Source organism: Agelaius tricolor, unplaced genomic scaffold (genome assembly GCF_023055355.1).
Source record: "Agelaius tricolor isolate 1412-34295 unplaced genomic scaffold, bAgeTri1.0.p SCAF_19, whole genome shotgun sequence".
Lineage (NCBI taxonomy): Eukaryota > Metazoa > Chordata > Aves > Passeriformes > Icteridae > Agelaius > Agelaius tricolor.
The window spans coordinates 15,207,247-15,222,580 of record NW_027269279.1 but is presented as its reverse complement, the minus strand read 5'-3'; the positions used below and the strand labels follow the sequence as shown (position 1 = coordinate 15,222,580).

The 15,334-nt window shown below is 47.7% G+C and overlaps 1 protein-coding gene across 1 annotated transcript in view; it reads right to left on the bottom strand.

The window, feature by feature from the left end:
- SEC14L5 (SEC14 like lipid binding 5) overlaps positions 1-15,334 on the bottom strand; it is a 38,810-nt gene that overhangs the window by 18,121 nt on the left and 5,355 nt on the right. Inside the window, exons 3-5 of the mRNA XM_071444537.1 lie at positions 14,802-14,877; positions 658-807; positions 410-541 (exon numbers count right to left, since the gene is read on the bottom strand). Of these exons, the coding sequence (XP_071300638.1) occupies positions 410-541; positions 658-807; positions 14,802-14,864 (345 nt within the window). The 5' untranslated portion in view covers positions 14,865-14,877. The remainder of the gene's footprint in view (positions 1-409; positions 542-657; positions 808-14,801; positions 14,878-15,334) is intronic.

Here is a 15,334-nt window from a genome sequence, read left to right as displayed (position 1 = left end):
TTTAAGATCATCAAGACCTTAAAGCCCAAATAGTTCCACCCCCTGCCATGGGCAGGAACAAATTCCACTATCCCAGGCTGCTCCAAGCCCTTCCCAGCCTGGCCTTGGGCATTGCCAGGGATCCAGGGGCAGCCCCAGCTGCTCTGGGCACCCTGTGCCAGGGCCTGCCCACCCTGCCAGGGAAGAATTCCTTCCTAATGTCCAATTTGTCTGTGGGAAGCCATTCCTCCTGATCTTGTCTCTCCAAAGCAATTGAACAATGCCACACTCAGGACCCAACAGCGTTTCCAGCCCCAGAGTCTCTAATCCCATTGTTGCAGGGGTGCTCAAAGCCACTCAGACACCTTCCCCAGTGTGTGGGTGCACAGTTGCCCCCTCCCAGCACAGCCAGCCCCAGCAGGGCTCTCACTGAGTAGCTGCAGGTCTCCCTGACCACCACCCGGTTGGCAAAGGTCTCGTTGTGGGCCTCGATGCGCAGCGTTCGCTCTCTCCAGTTCACCGTGTTCTTCTGGATGAAGAACACATGCTCCACCCCTGCAATCTGAAGAGGAGGGAGAAACACAGAGAGACAAGAGTAACTTTATCTATCTAAGAGCCTTTAGCTATCTGAGCCAGCCCACAGAATGCAGGCCTCTCTGCTCCCAAGGCTCCACCTGCCTTCTTCAGCAGCCTGGGAGCGTCCACGTTCAGCTTGCAGCTCCGCTCAATGACGTGGATGGCTCCGTCCTCACTCCTGGATTCGTGCAGGATTTCACTCCCCAGGAAGACTGGGATCTCTGGGCACGTAGGAAAGCGTTTCTCGTAGGCCTAGAGGTGAAAATAAAGTCAATTTCAGCTTCTGGGTAAATCAATTTTAACTGTTTCTGAATTAATTGATTCCCTCACAGTGAAAGTCTAACAAAACAGAGCCCCCTGAAGCCTGGAGTTTTCCCCACTTTCCTCAGAGGTGAAGTTAAAGCAGAGTAGGTACAAGCAGGGACAGCACCACGTCAGTCACCAGCCAAACATGTCCTAACATAACTTTCCCTTCACACATGAAGTAGAAACAGAATCCTGTCCTTGAAGAATACTAGGAAGGGAATCATCACTTCAACATCAGGAAGCTCCTAACTAGCAAAAGCAAACAGAGCTCTGCTGATTTCTGCTGGCTAAAGACTGGAATATTATAATCTCTGGGTCAATACTGTCTGTATGAAGCCTTAAAACGTGATGTGCCAAACAGTTCTTGTTGCCCTAAACTATCAAGGGTAAGACACCAATTACTGGCTACTCACTTTGCCTCAATTTATCCATTTCTAAACCAACTCTGTCCTGGCTCTGAAATGTTCCCTGTTCTATTAGCACATCCCTGTGAAAAGCTCTTTCTCCAAGCTTCTTTAGCAGCTCTAGCAGAAATCCACTCTTCCCTGGCACTTGCAGAGAAGTTAACTTGCATGAGCAGTACCTACTGCTGCTGCTCCTGCCCTAACTTCTTCATCTCTTACTATATTCTAAGATGTTTGCAGGATGGAATGTTTTCCTTGGATTTCTGAAAAACCTCTTGCATGTTGTGCTGCTGTTGCAAATATGTGGCAGCTGCACAAGCTGCCCAGAGCTCCACTGCAGCTGGTCCAGGAAGAGAACCTGTGCTCTCCTTCCACTGGACTCTCAGAGCTCCACATTTCCATCCTAAGATGTTTCTGTCATCTTTCCAAGGCAATTCCTCTAGGGACTGCTGTCATCTTCTCACCTTCCAGAAGACACCACCATTTTACACAGCACAGAAAAATTAAAACATCCATGAGTTCTCTGCCCCAAAAGCAAACCCTGATGTGCCGATGCTGGAGCTGGGCTGGGCTGTCAGCTCCCCATTAGCACAGCCATGCAAAGCCTGGATGCCCCTGCACAGATTCATGTCCCTGCTCCCAAAATAGCCCAGGCACTTAAGGACACATTCCAGATCTCCTGCTCCCGGCCCTCTGGACGAGAAAGGAGCTATTTCAGATTATCAAGTTGCTCCAGTATCAGGAGGGAAGTGCAGGCAGCTGCCAGCTGGAGTCCTGGCCAGAACAGAGCAGGCAGGTTTAAAACCCTGCTCTCCCAGTCCCTCAGCAACGTCCTGCTTGCTTTGCCACACTTCTTAAAGAACTTTTCCCATGTTCTTCTGTTTGTGCTTTTCACTCCTCATCACAGCAATAACCAAAGCAGTTTAGATAAATCCAAAATTCCCGTGGTGACTGTTTCCAACACAGACCCACCTGGCTCCAGCCAAGAGAAGCACACTCACTGCTTTGAGCAGCTGAATCTTTTAGGATGGGAGTTCATGGATCTGTGCCAGGCATTGCCACAGGACACTCCCAGCCATGCTCTCCTGGTGCCCTTTGCTCCAGGGCCACCTGGCAGGAGGCCTGCACACCTCAGTACCTGCTCTCCTCCCTGCACTCACCAGCCCATTCATCTGCTCAGGCAGAGTCAACACTCCCTATCTGTGCTTCCACCTGCCCTGTCCCAACCCACCACACTCCAAACCACCATCCAGGGCTATCCTGAGGCCAAAGCCTTCACCTTGCTGGTCTCTTCTGTTCCAGCACACACCAAATGTATCTCCTCAGGCCACCCATTCTAAGTTACTGGAGTCCTGAGTGCTTGGGCAGTGCATGCTGAGAGCACCTTCAGAGGTCACTGGAATACCAGAATATTTAGCAACTGGTTTTGGGCAGTTTGTCCCATGTCACTCCATACCTGTGCCCTCAACACACTTGCAAGAAGTGTCACTGAAAGCCCTTCCCTGAGAGAATGCTGCCCCCATCAACTCCACAGCAAGGGTGGACAGTTTGATGGGACAATGGGAAAAGGTCTTAAACTAAAAGAGGACACCCTTAAATCAGATGTTAGGAAGAAATTCTTCCCTGTGAGGGTGTTGAGGCCCTAGCACAGGGTGCCCAGAGCAGCTGTGGCTGCCCCTGGATCCCTGGCAGTGCCCAAGGCCAGGTTGGATGGGGCTTGGAGCAGCCTGGGACAGTAAAAGGTGTCCCTGCCCATGGCAGGGGGATGGGTGGGACTGGATGGGCTTTTAAGGTCTCTTCCCACCCAAATTATTCTGTGATTCTGCCCTTTCAGGGGTGCAGCTGTGCCAGGAACATTTGAGGGAATTTCCAGACAAACAAGAGCTGTTCTAGTGGGACCAGGACCCTCCAAAAACCTCACTTGAACAACTTCACCTGTAAGTGCCCCCTCACCATGGAGGGACCACAAGAGCCAGTCTGAAATCACCACTGCAGGCAGGTGCCTGTGGCTCCCTCCTGAAGGTAAACCACTGGATCTCAACTCCCAGCTGCTTCTTTCTCCACTAACTATGGACTTGATCCAGCTGGAAACAGGCTCCCTAATAAACTGTCATTAGATCCAGCAAAACTAAGACCAGGACTAAGAGTGCAGCCACTTTTTCAGTCAGCTAAACAACATCTGGAGCAGGAAGAGAAGCCAGGGCAGAGGCACATGGCAGGGCACAGCCTGGTGATATAACTGTGACACGAGCCCAAACACATTGCCTAAATAGGGGCAACACTGCCATATTTGACAAAGAATCCATATCCACGTCGATATTAAGTCCTTTGCTAATCTTCTTTGCACAACAGCTCTAAAAATACAGCAGGGAAGATGCCTGAGATCACATGAAGGACAGCTGAAGCCCCACGCTGCAGTCACAGCAAAGCTGTTCCCTGAGCACCCAGACTTTCCATCCCTGCAGACTGAGCTGAGCAGAGAGCAGCCCATTCCTGCACCCAGGAATCCTCTTAGCAAAATCCTGCTCTCTGTGCAACAGCCCTTTGCTGCAACAGGGAAACTGAGGGAGCTTAGAAAGACAGAGAAATACTTGATTTTTTTCAAGCCATCACAAAGCTGTTATGTCTCCTCCTCTGGGATTCTGCAGAGTCCAAGGTGGACAACAGAACATCCCAGAGAAATGAAAGGCACAGAGTATTTAGTATTAATTGTTTTAATGCTTTGGCTGCCTGCACTTGCTCTTTCAGCTCCTTCCTGCAGGAACTCTGCACTGAGCAGGATACAGGAACTAGGCTTTGTCTCTCCCTTCTGTGCCTCTCCTTTCCCAGAAGGAACAACAGCAGTGTTGTGCCAGCACTGGGTGTTAAAGCCCTACTGTGGGACTGCACTTCAGACTGACACTGGGATGACTAAAGTCTCCAATCAGATATATAACATCAGAATCAGATATATAACAAATATATATATACTAAAATTAATGCTGCCATGAAGCCACTCCCTCCCTTCCTGTAAACCCCACTGGGATTAACACCTCATACCCAAACCAACCATTCCACGAGAGGTGCTGGCTCAGGACCAGTGTCCTTCCCTGAATCAAGTTGGTTTTCCACAGATTTCTGACAAAAGAATTGTTGCAAAAATCAGTGCTTTTGTTGTAGTGGACTGTGACCAACAGTTCCAAGAGTCATTTAAATCCCTGCAGTCCTGAAACTGAAATTACACATTCAATTTCACAAGAGGGCTGAGTGAAGACAGAGAGACCTGGAATCTGTTAGAACTCATCAAGATTGTTTGCTTAAAACTAATCAATTATTTTGGGTGCATCTAAACATTAAAAAAAAAAAAAAAAGCATTTAGATTCAGTTCATTGGAATGAAAAAATTCAACAAAGAAGAAATTAAATGAAAAAAAACCCAGTGAAACAATTTCTAGCTGAAAAGTTAAAACATGCAGGAAAGTTAAAGATCTCAAAGGTTCAATAGTGTCAGATTTTCCTTTCACACTGAAGAGAGCCCAAACTAGGATGAGGATGTTTCCAACTGGTTACAGTGACCTCTGCATCCCAACAAAGATCCCTTAGTGCCACTGAAGCTGCCAAATGATTAATTACAAGGAGCAATCATTAACAGTGATACAGCTGACTGTGTAATCTGCAGAGTGCTCTGACCAAGCTTTTGTCCTGTGATCTCCTGGGAAATACATCCAAGTGGTTTTACCTGCTCTGGTAAATATCCATCCCAAATGGGTTATGCACCAACACTGAAAAGTGAAAATCAGCTTGTGAGAGGAGAGCTTGAGATCAATGCAAGAAGCCATGCTTGGAAGTGTTCTGGACTGCTGGCTAAATCCTCAGGAACCAGTACAAACCCCACATCTGTGAGAAGACAGTGCTCCAAAGGCCAGCCACATGCCAAACAAGACCAAATTATACAAATCCACAAGCGTCAAACCCCAAAAATGCCATTCTAAAGCCTCACAGCCACAGAGAAAAGAGGAAATTACCCTCCTTTCCACCCCCCACTCCACCTGCTCAGCCCCTTCCCCTGCAGAGCAGGGCCCTCTGCAAGCCCTGCACACCCCCAGGTGTCAGAGATCCTGACAGTGCCAGAGTGCTCCTGCCCTCCACCTCAGGAGCTGTGTCACTGCTGCTCCTGCAGGAGCCACGGGACATGGCCGGGGCAGGATCTCTCTAACAGCTACTCCTGTTTCTCCTTGGCAAGGTTTTCTAGGAAGTGACCTTGAAATCAATTTACACCACAGAGACCTCAGGAATGCACAACAACAGGGCCATGTAACCACTGAATTACTGCAGGAAACAAAACCTCAGCAGCCAAACCCCCTGCACACCCTGAGGCAACTCCCTCCACCCTCCTGGGTCCTGATGCTTTCCATGTGCTTCCAGGGGCAGCTTCTGTGAGATGGGATCTCCAAGAGTACCTGAGCTGTGAGGGGGAAACTGCTTTGTGTGGAGCACAAAGAAACTTAATTGTGATGATGTAGACAGAATTTATAGGCAGTATTACCTGATGTAGACAGAATTTATAGTCAATATTACACAAATATGTGACAAGGAGAAGACTTCATCCTTGTGCTAAAACACTTCAAATTTTCACGACCAGACAATGTTTAAATCTGTATTAATTAATGAGATTCCTCAAGGTCATGTTACAGCCATGTGCAGGTTGCCAGGAAAAAGGAACTCCTGTGTTCAGAGGAAGGGAAGTGAGGAGGAGGTACAACACCAGGTTTTGAGCTGAAGATGCCCAGATCATCATCCCTTTGAAAGGAGATGATGAGAAGCAAGATGAAGACACCTCATCACTTTTAAGTAGGAAGTGGATGCCTTTGGAGCAGCTTTTGAGCAGCTTTAATGATACATAAAGATTCCTCTGCAGATTCAGGCCTTCTAGGAAAAAAGAATTTCATCCTGCAGTTCCTCCCACTGCTTGGTCTCAGTGCTGAAGGGAACCACAGAGTCTGCACACACCAGACACAATAATCCACGTGCTTTGAACAGATCAGATCCCAGCTTCCCACTAGCCACAAAGTAAGAAAAAATATACAAGGAACAATGTGGGAGGGACAAAATGCATATTTAGGGTACAGAAAGGCACTGATTCAGGGAAGAGAGAACTCTATTTCCAGGAGGTGCAGAGTATGCACAGCAAAAGTGTTTGGGGCCCAAGGGAAAATAAAACCCCACTTCTGTTGGCCAGAGGATAAAGGTTTGCCAGCGAGAAGCGCATGGGACAACAGCACCCAGGCTACAAACATTGACCCAGTGTTATCTCAGCCTGGACTACAGCCAAGAATTTGCCTCATTCCTTCAGATTTTGGTGAAAGAAACAATTCAGGGAGCAGCAGCATCTACTGAAATAGAGGCACAACTGAGGGCCACAGCAAAGCTCCTAAAGCCAGGCCCTGCCCTGCAGCTGCACAAAGCCCTCCCAGGAAGCACCAACGTGCCTGACCTCCTGGCTGAGAAGGAACAATATCCCATTCAAGCTGTCCTGCTGCAGCTTCTTCTCTCCTCTGCTGGGGAAGGAACTCTGTGTGGGGCAGCTGGGGTCACCAACAGCACAAGGCTTTGGCCTTTACAAAAAACTGTGGAAGTGACACCTTATCCAGGAACCGCTGCTTGTCACAGCCCAGTGTGGAGAGAGAGAAACCAAAATGGGAAGGCAAGGAAGCAGAGATCTGGTGTGATTAACACCTGAAAGAGCAAAACACAGCAGTCAAGTGTCACATCACACATTTACTGCTTGATGATTCACCCCAAAATCAAACAGGCTGGCTCACAAACTAATGGCTACTCAGAAGGACACTCTGTCATTGCCAGAAGCTGCTGTGAGAATTTATACAAACTGGCCATGATTCAGGGCCAAACTTGGGAAGGTCACTGTGCTCAGCAGCTAAACAAGCCCATATTGGTTGAGGTGTAAGAATTAATTATGATTCTAAATTTTACCACCCATTTTAGTCCCGGCTGAAGAGTTTATAATTTATCTTCTGCACCTACACATTCAGTAGAGAAGGGTCTGTTGGTCACTACTGGAAGATGAGATAAAGGTGACAGAGCAGAGCTGGAGGTGTCTCCCTGTGCTGTGCCTCTGAACTGGAACTCCCTTCAGAGCTCTGCCATCCCTGCACCAGCCAGATTAAGCTTGACACCAAACCCATCCTTCAAGGAAATTACCTCCATGCTGCAGCTGGAAAAGGTGAGTAAAGCTGTACAGACCTTGGAATTAGTGCAGACCTTCTCCAGTCACACCATGGTCAGCACCATCCTGCCCAGCAAATGGAGTCTGAGCAGTGGCAGAGCTCCCAGAGACCTCTGCCCTCACCACACAACACACTGAGGGTGATGTGCAATGTTTCCAGCAGTTCTTCCATCAGTGCCTCCCAGAAAGCTCTTCCATCCTCCAGCAGCTGGGACAAACAGCACTCACCAAACACCTCCTGCTCACCTGAGGGGAACCATCCCACACCACGGTCCCAGGAGAAATGTCAGCTCTTCCCCAGCTACTGCTCACTCCCAATCTGCTTCATGCCAAGGGAGGAGGTGGCAGGGCCTGGGGCTGAGCCCCCAGTGCAGAGCCAGCCCAGCTGGCACACACAGCATCACCCCCAGCTCCTGCTGCCAAATGCTGCTCAGCAGGAAGATGAGGGGATATTTTTAGTGTATCTTGACAGCAGAGTTTCAAGCCTTCAAGTCACACTGAAGCATCATGTCTTGAGTCAACACTAGATTATCTCTAAGTGCATAAAATGTTAACCCAGTAGCTTCTGGCAGTCACAGCAAACTCACCTTCCAAACACAGCAAAAAGTAGGGACGAGGGAAGCTGCCTTCTTTAAAATATCTGGCACAGCCCATGGCTGCAGACAGACCATGCACATCCAAGGGGGAATTGTCAAGTTTTATATACCCAACAATCTATACATCAATAAAAATCTGTAACATACACCTATAACATGTAACAATCAATAACAAATAAATAAACAAAATATACAAATAAACAAAAAATAAAGCAGATCCTGCTTTGCAGGGATTTCTTAATTTCTTAACTGCTTAGGTTATTATCAAGACATTTCATGTCATGTTTGGCATGGGTTGACCACCAAAGAACACCCGTTTTGAAGCATTTTTCCCCCTTGCACATTGATTTTCTCTCCATCTCCAGGGCCCTGCCACCCAGCAATAGCATTTCAAAATTTCTAAAATTTCTCAAAATTTCAAAATTTCTAAAAGCTGTGCCATTACCTGCATCACAGCACCTGCAAAGGAGCTCCCAAGCACTGGACACAGCAAAGCTCTTCCCTGTGCCAACTGCAGCCACCCACAGAGAGGGCAGCAGGATCCTCTCCCCTGGCACTCTGCAGCTGCTGCACTGAAAGCTCCACTCCAACCTCCCTGGCTGCTCCCTCTGTGCCTGCACTGCTGCTCCTGAGGATTCCAGATGCCAGGAGCTGCTCTGCTTCCCTGCAGCAAATGCTCTCCTGGCTCCAGAGCTCACACTCTAAAGCAGAGGCTATGAGCCAGCATCAAATATTTTAGTTAAAATTCTACTTTTCTTTATTTAAAACCAGGCTGTGACAATACCATAATAGTGACAACAACTTGGAGCCCCAGATGGGGCCATTCCAGCCTGGAACTCCACCTTGGCATTCAGGAGCCCCCCAAAGTGTCCTCTGTGGTGCATCAGGGCCATGGCACTGTAGGTGACCTGACAAACAATCTGCAGCACTCAGGAAGCAAGACAGCAGCAGCCTTTGAGGCCTGGCTGGGCTGTGAACACACACATTGAGCTGTCACTCTGGACAAACCCACAGAGCTGATGTGACCCCTGCCAGCCATCAGCCTGCTTGTGCATTGTCCAGCTCTCACAGCATTTATCTGTTCCCAGCACACCCTGAGCTGTTTGGGTGTTAAGCAGCAAAAGGGGGCTCAGAGGTTCTGTTGCAGGAGCATCACTTCATCAGCCAGTGAAAAATCAAACCCTTTAAGACACCACAGCATTGGGGAGGAGAGCACACCCTGCACACCAGGATTTAAACAGTCTCTTCATACATTCAATCTGCTAAAGGCAACAGGAAGAAGTCATTAAATAAAGGTACTTTAAATCTAAAAACTTTAACATGTTGATGCTGAAAAGGAAAATAAGTTTGAATAAGTGTATGGAAAGCAATTCTGCCTGTCAGGACCTGACCTCCAGCATTCAGAGCTTCTTCTCCTCCAGCTAAGCCTGACAGCCAAAACAGCAAGGAGTTGTTTTCAATTAGCCTGCATCTACAAACCTCCTAACACTGGGGACAAAAGAATGTTAAGATGGTTGTGAAACGAGTGATGCATTTGGATTTTAGTTGTCCTGGATGGTGACTCTTGCATGTAACCCTGGGCCAGATCCTCAGCTGCTGGAGAGGAGCAAAAGCTTTGCCAGTGAGCAACCAGTGCAGAGGAGGCTGAGGGAGAGCAGTGAGGACCTCTGCCAAATCCAGTGAGAATCATTGGGACTGCTCCTGAGAGTCAGGCACGAGAGAGAGACATCTCACATTGGGACCATGGATGTTTGCTGTCCATGGGTATGACCCTGAGTGCAGCAGGAGAGAGTAGAGATGATGGAGAAGGAATCTTTCTGCTGCTTACTCCATGAGAAGGAAATTCTGACTTTAAATAAGCTTGCAGCATTTGTAGCCTGAATTAAACTTGTCACTCAGCTTGTTAGAACCTCTGACACTCAAACTATACCGAGCTGAAACAGAACCATGCAGTGTTAATTTCCTACTTTGTCTTACCTGCAAAATAAAAAACTGCAGATCAACTAAATGTAAAGAACATTGGAGACCTACAAATCTGGAGATGGACTTTGGATGAGGGCACAGAGTGATAGGACAAAAGGGAATGATTTCACCCTGCCACAGGGCAGAGTTAGATGGGGAGAAATTGTTCCCTGTGAGGGTGGGCAGGCCCTGGCACAGGGTGCCCAGAGAAGCTGTGGCTGCCCCTGGACCCCTGGCAGTGCCCAAGGCCAGGCTGGACAGGGCTGGGAGCAGCCTGGGACAGTGGAAGGTGTCCCTGCCATGGCAGGGGTGGGATGGGATAGGCTTTCAGGTCCCTTCAACCCAAACTGTTCTGTGATTCAAAGAACACTGAATCATCACTAAAACCAGAAGAGTCAGGGAGATGCTTGGAAGTGCAGGCCAGGAGCTGAGATGTTGCAGCTTTCACCTGCAGAGCCAGGCAGGGGGCTCCTGAGCTGCCACAGGTCTGTCAGAGACTCTGAGTGATGCTGGAGATGAGAAACACCCCACACCAAAGAGGTACCCCAGAGGAGCCACCCCCTGCCAAATTCTGGCTGCAGGAGCAGAATTGGCCTGGCCTGATGAGCAGCACTCAGGCAGCCCAGAAGCACCCACCAAGGCTCCCATGTGTGTGTCCAAGAGCTCGGGCTCCCAGCTGCACAGATATGTGTCAGCACATGCCCTGGGCAGCACCAAGAAATGAGGTCAAGCAGAAAGCAGCACTGACTCACATCAGGCACATGTGTGTGGGGCTCCACAGCAGTTTTGTCTCAAGCACAAAATATAACTGCACAGGCAATGGGAGCTGATGCTCCTGCAAACCTCCCAGTGCCTGATCTTTGTTCTTTTTTCCCCAAATCATGACTTATTTTTATAGAGTAGTGCAGAAAGATCCCTCTCTTGCAGCAGAAGCCATAAACTGCTCTTAGCAGTGAGAGCTGAACATGAAGTGCACTGTGGCAAGAGGAGCAAATCATTGACGAGTGCTGTCAGAGATTTCTCATCTGCACCACTAATGCAGCAACTGAAATTATCCATCACATACAAAAGACCCTGTAAGGTCTCTGGGGGGTTATTCCCAACCTGTAGCTTTAGGGACCTGACCCTATAAATCCCCTAAAGTGTGTGAAAATGGTCAGTGTCAACCTTGAGCATGAAGGGCTGAGGCACTACTAAAAACAACAGGAACACAACTCCCTACCACGTTCAAAGCTGAAACCCTCCAGCCCCAGCCATCTCATCTAACCTAATAATTCACTGCAAATAACATTAAATATGCAATATGTCTCTCTCTTGGCCATTTCCTGCATGTTGGACTCGCTCACCCAAACCAAATTCTCCTCCCCAGTACATCACAGAAGGCTCACAAATATTTGCATCACTCATATGTGGCAGAGGTACCTCTTCTTCTGGATTTTTCATTCATTATAACATAAAAAAAATCACTTTTAGCTTTCCAACTACAACAGAAAGAAAATTAAAAGTAAGTTTATACTTGGGAATTTTCTTGGCTGTAAGATAAAATTAGAAGACATGCAATGTCAAATCTACTGATCTAATTGAAGGGAAGACAAGATGAGGCCCAGAGAGGCATGGACAATCCATTGGAGGAATAGCTCCATTTAAAAGAGGACACAGACAAAAAAGATAAAATAGAAAGGAAAAACATGACAAGATAACAAAGCCCAACAGAAGTCAAGGTTCTTTTCAAGTATAAGGTATAAAGGGGTCAGGCTACTGAATATGTGTTTGAAGAGCATAATACTTTTGATCCATTAATGTGAATCCAAGTTTTTTTTTTGTGGAACAAAGCAGGTGGAAATGACTAGACTGACCTTGGACAGGTGTGGAAAAAACAGCCTTTGCTTAAATCTGTTTTAGAAGGAAGGACAAGAAAAAAGAAAAAAAATCAGAACTCCCAAATGACAAGAAAAGACTTGTTAAGCTGATTCCCGTTTACCTCCTCAGATGCACAGGACTGGCAAAGAGAGCAAGGAGGGGAATGTTCTTCCAAGGACTTGGAATACACGTCAAATCTCCTGCCTGCAAAGGCTCCAACCCAAGCTGCAGGGGCATTAGCAAAGGGCAGAGTATAAATCCAGAGACAATTACCCTGACACAGGTAACAAAGATATCACAGGAAAAGCCCCAGCTCATCCCTGAGCACAGCCTCAGGCACACACATGGCCTCTGCACAAGGGCAAGGAGGAGAACCCCTGTTCCTGGGGGTGGGCTCCACAAAGGGCCTGGGATGTGTGTGAGCCCAGAAACAGGGAACAGCTTGCCAAATTTGGCTGTGACAGCCCTATTTCTCAAGCTCTTCTATGTGAGTAAAGCACACCCACTGCTTTCTAGGGTCCAAACACAGGAGGTTCTGAGGGAAAAATACTTTTCCCAACTTCCTTCCTGTGTTCTGTTCAGGCTGTGTTGTGAGGGATGACCCTTCCCAGTGAGGAATTAAGCACAAGAGTATCAGGCTGAAGGGTGCCCAGAGATCTGTAAAACATGGGGGTGTCTTGAGATCACCCTGCAACCTCTGCTTCCCTACCACAGCCTGAGACCTCGGCACTCCAAAGGTTCCCACACAGCATTTGAGGGGAAAAGATGAAAGCAGCTGAATCTCAGTGCTGAGGAAGCTGCTGTCAGATTTATGGTGAAGGAGATTAACAGCAATGCCACGTGCTGAGGAGCAAAACAGCTTCACTGCACACCCACTCTTCCCTGCAAAACTTCCAGCAACTGACAGCTGGTACCTGACAGCTCCGTGAGATCCGTGAGATCCGCGCTGCCTCCACACAAACGGGAGGGAGCCTCGTCTGAACGGTGGCACTGAACGGTGGCACTGAACGGTGGCAGCCAGCCCTGCAGCCAGCCCTGCAGCCAGCTCAGCCTGCACCGACCACCACAAGGCTGAAATGCTGCTTGACAACAGCAGATCCTGCTGGGAACACAGGATTTTCACAGGACATCGTGGGGGGAGCTAAGGGGTCTATTTTGTGCTCCCTACTCCACAGCACAGTCTGCTGGGTGACCCTGGAAAAGGAATTTGTTCATAAGAAAAAGCACTGACAACTTTGCTAAGATTTGCTGAACAATAAAGGATGACATTTACAACCCCAGCCCTCAATTCCCAGGGAATTTTAAGTTCTGTTATGCTGAAAAACTGAAAGCAAATAAACTTAAAGCACTGCAGAATTAAGCCTACCAGCCCCTGGCCTTTAGACATGTGCTAACAAGCTTACAAAGGATTTGTCTCAAGGCAGCCCTCCTCAATTAGCAGCCAATCGACTGAGGAGCATCTGGTGGTAGCTTTATCCTGGTAATAGACACAACAGGAATGTGGAGAGGTGTGCATGGAGCAAAGACTCCCAGGATCTTCATCACAGGCACTGGTGTCTTATTCTACACAGGATGCACGGAGAGAGCAAAGAGCACAGCCAGGAAAGCTCCACTGCCACAAACATCAGCCCCAGACTGGTCAGGGCAATTCTGTGGCACATTACTGGTCTAGCTGTGAACAGACATGGCCAATCTGGGTAAAAGTGGGGGAAAAAAGGGTGGATTTGGGAAGAAGCTCAACTGTCAGCAAAAGCAGCGTTCATCTGGATGATCAGAGAGCAAAGCAAGCAGCAACCACTCTCAGCTGCTGCTGCCTTTGGGGTCTCCTGTTCACAATGAGGAACAAACTGATGCTCCCAGTTTTAACTGTTAAAATAAAAGGTTGGAGGCTGTTTCAGATAAAACAAATCTTAAGGCATGAATTTCTCAGAAATCTTGAAGAGGCCACACTGTCAAGAGGAACTCAATAGAGGCTCTCCCTTCCATTCATGGGAATCACATCAGCTGTCTGCAACAGCTGCAGCTTCCCACCTTCATTCTGGGCTCCCATAAACTAAAGGAACTGGGAACAGGCAGTGGAGGAAGCAGCAAGCTAAAAGTGGCAAACACCAAACCTGGGCATTCCTTCAGCTGACTGAAATGCCCAGCAGATTACAAAACAAAACCTTGCTAGATCCCATAAGCAAGCTCCTCTAACAACACCAAATGCTGCCCTCGAAATGCTACAGCAAACCTTTGAGAAGGGTATTTGACTCACAGCTAATTGTGACAAAGTCCAGAATATTGAAAAGAAACTCTGCCTAAAGCAGCTCCCATGGTCAATATCAGCCTTCTGCACCACCAGTGAATGAACTTCAATGACAGCCTTCAAGCCCCTTGTGGAAACCACAAGATTTGGAGAGAGGTCTCCTGACAATTCAGTCACAGAGTGGATGGGGAAGAACAATTTTTCCAAAGATTTCCAGCCTTTAACCAAATCAAAAAGCTCAGTATTACTCAGAATCCAGTTGTAGATACAATTATACTACAGTGCTGATTGGGATCACATCTGGACAGATTTTGAACTGAGTGGCATTTGGTGATATGGCAAAGAAGGTGTCTGGCCACAAACTGACCCTGCCTAACAATGTCATTTTTTTTTTCCCTTCCTTGTCAAAGAATAATTACATAAGGTTGGATTTTCTTGTTTATTTGTTTTTTTTTTTTCCTCTAACAACTAAGCTGCCATTCTTAATAATGAGACACTGATCCTTATTTTTCCTGGAAAATTGGAGGAGGGGAGCTGAGGCTCTGTCCCTGCATTAGGACTGTCACAGACATCCAGCCAAACCCACAGTCCCCCACCTCCTGCTGGCCCTGAGCAGCTGGAGCAGGGAAAGTGCTGAGTGTTACTCACTGCCATGACGAGCTCAAAAGGGTATTTGTAGACTCGAACTGGGGACTGGTATTTCTGCACCATTTTTACCACAAACCTGTAATAGAGACAAATTGGAACATTTTAGATCCCCCACATCAAGCAGTGCAATACATTCTAGATGATTTTTACAGACCTTACTAGAAGCTGGAGCTATTTCTTACAAATAGAGAGGAGATTTATTTATTAGGTAGAACATCTTGCCTAGTGAGTGGCAGAGACAGAGGCAAGTCTCTGCAGTCCCAGTCCAGAGCTGTGCCCAGCATCCTGTGCTGCTTGCCAGCACTATTGCAATAAATTCAACTTGGAGCTCCAACAATACTCACAATAATTAAAGCACAGTACAGAGATGTAAAGCCAGAATAAATTGTGCTCTGGAGAAGGAGCCTGTCTTAGGAGCCTTACAGAGCCTACATAGCAATTCTTCCCCCTATCCCCCTTCCCTACATTATATCTGTAATCATTAGGGCAAGATCTTTCTCATTGAAAGCTTCCACAGCTTCCCATACCCAACA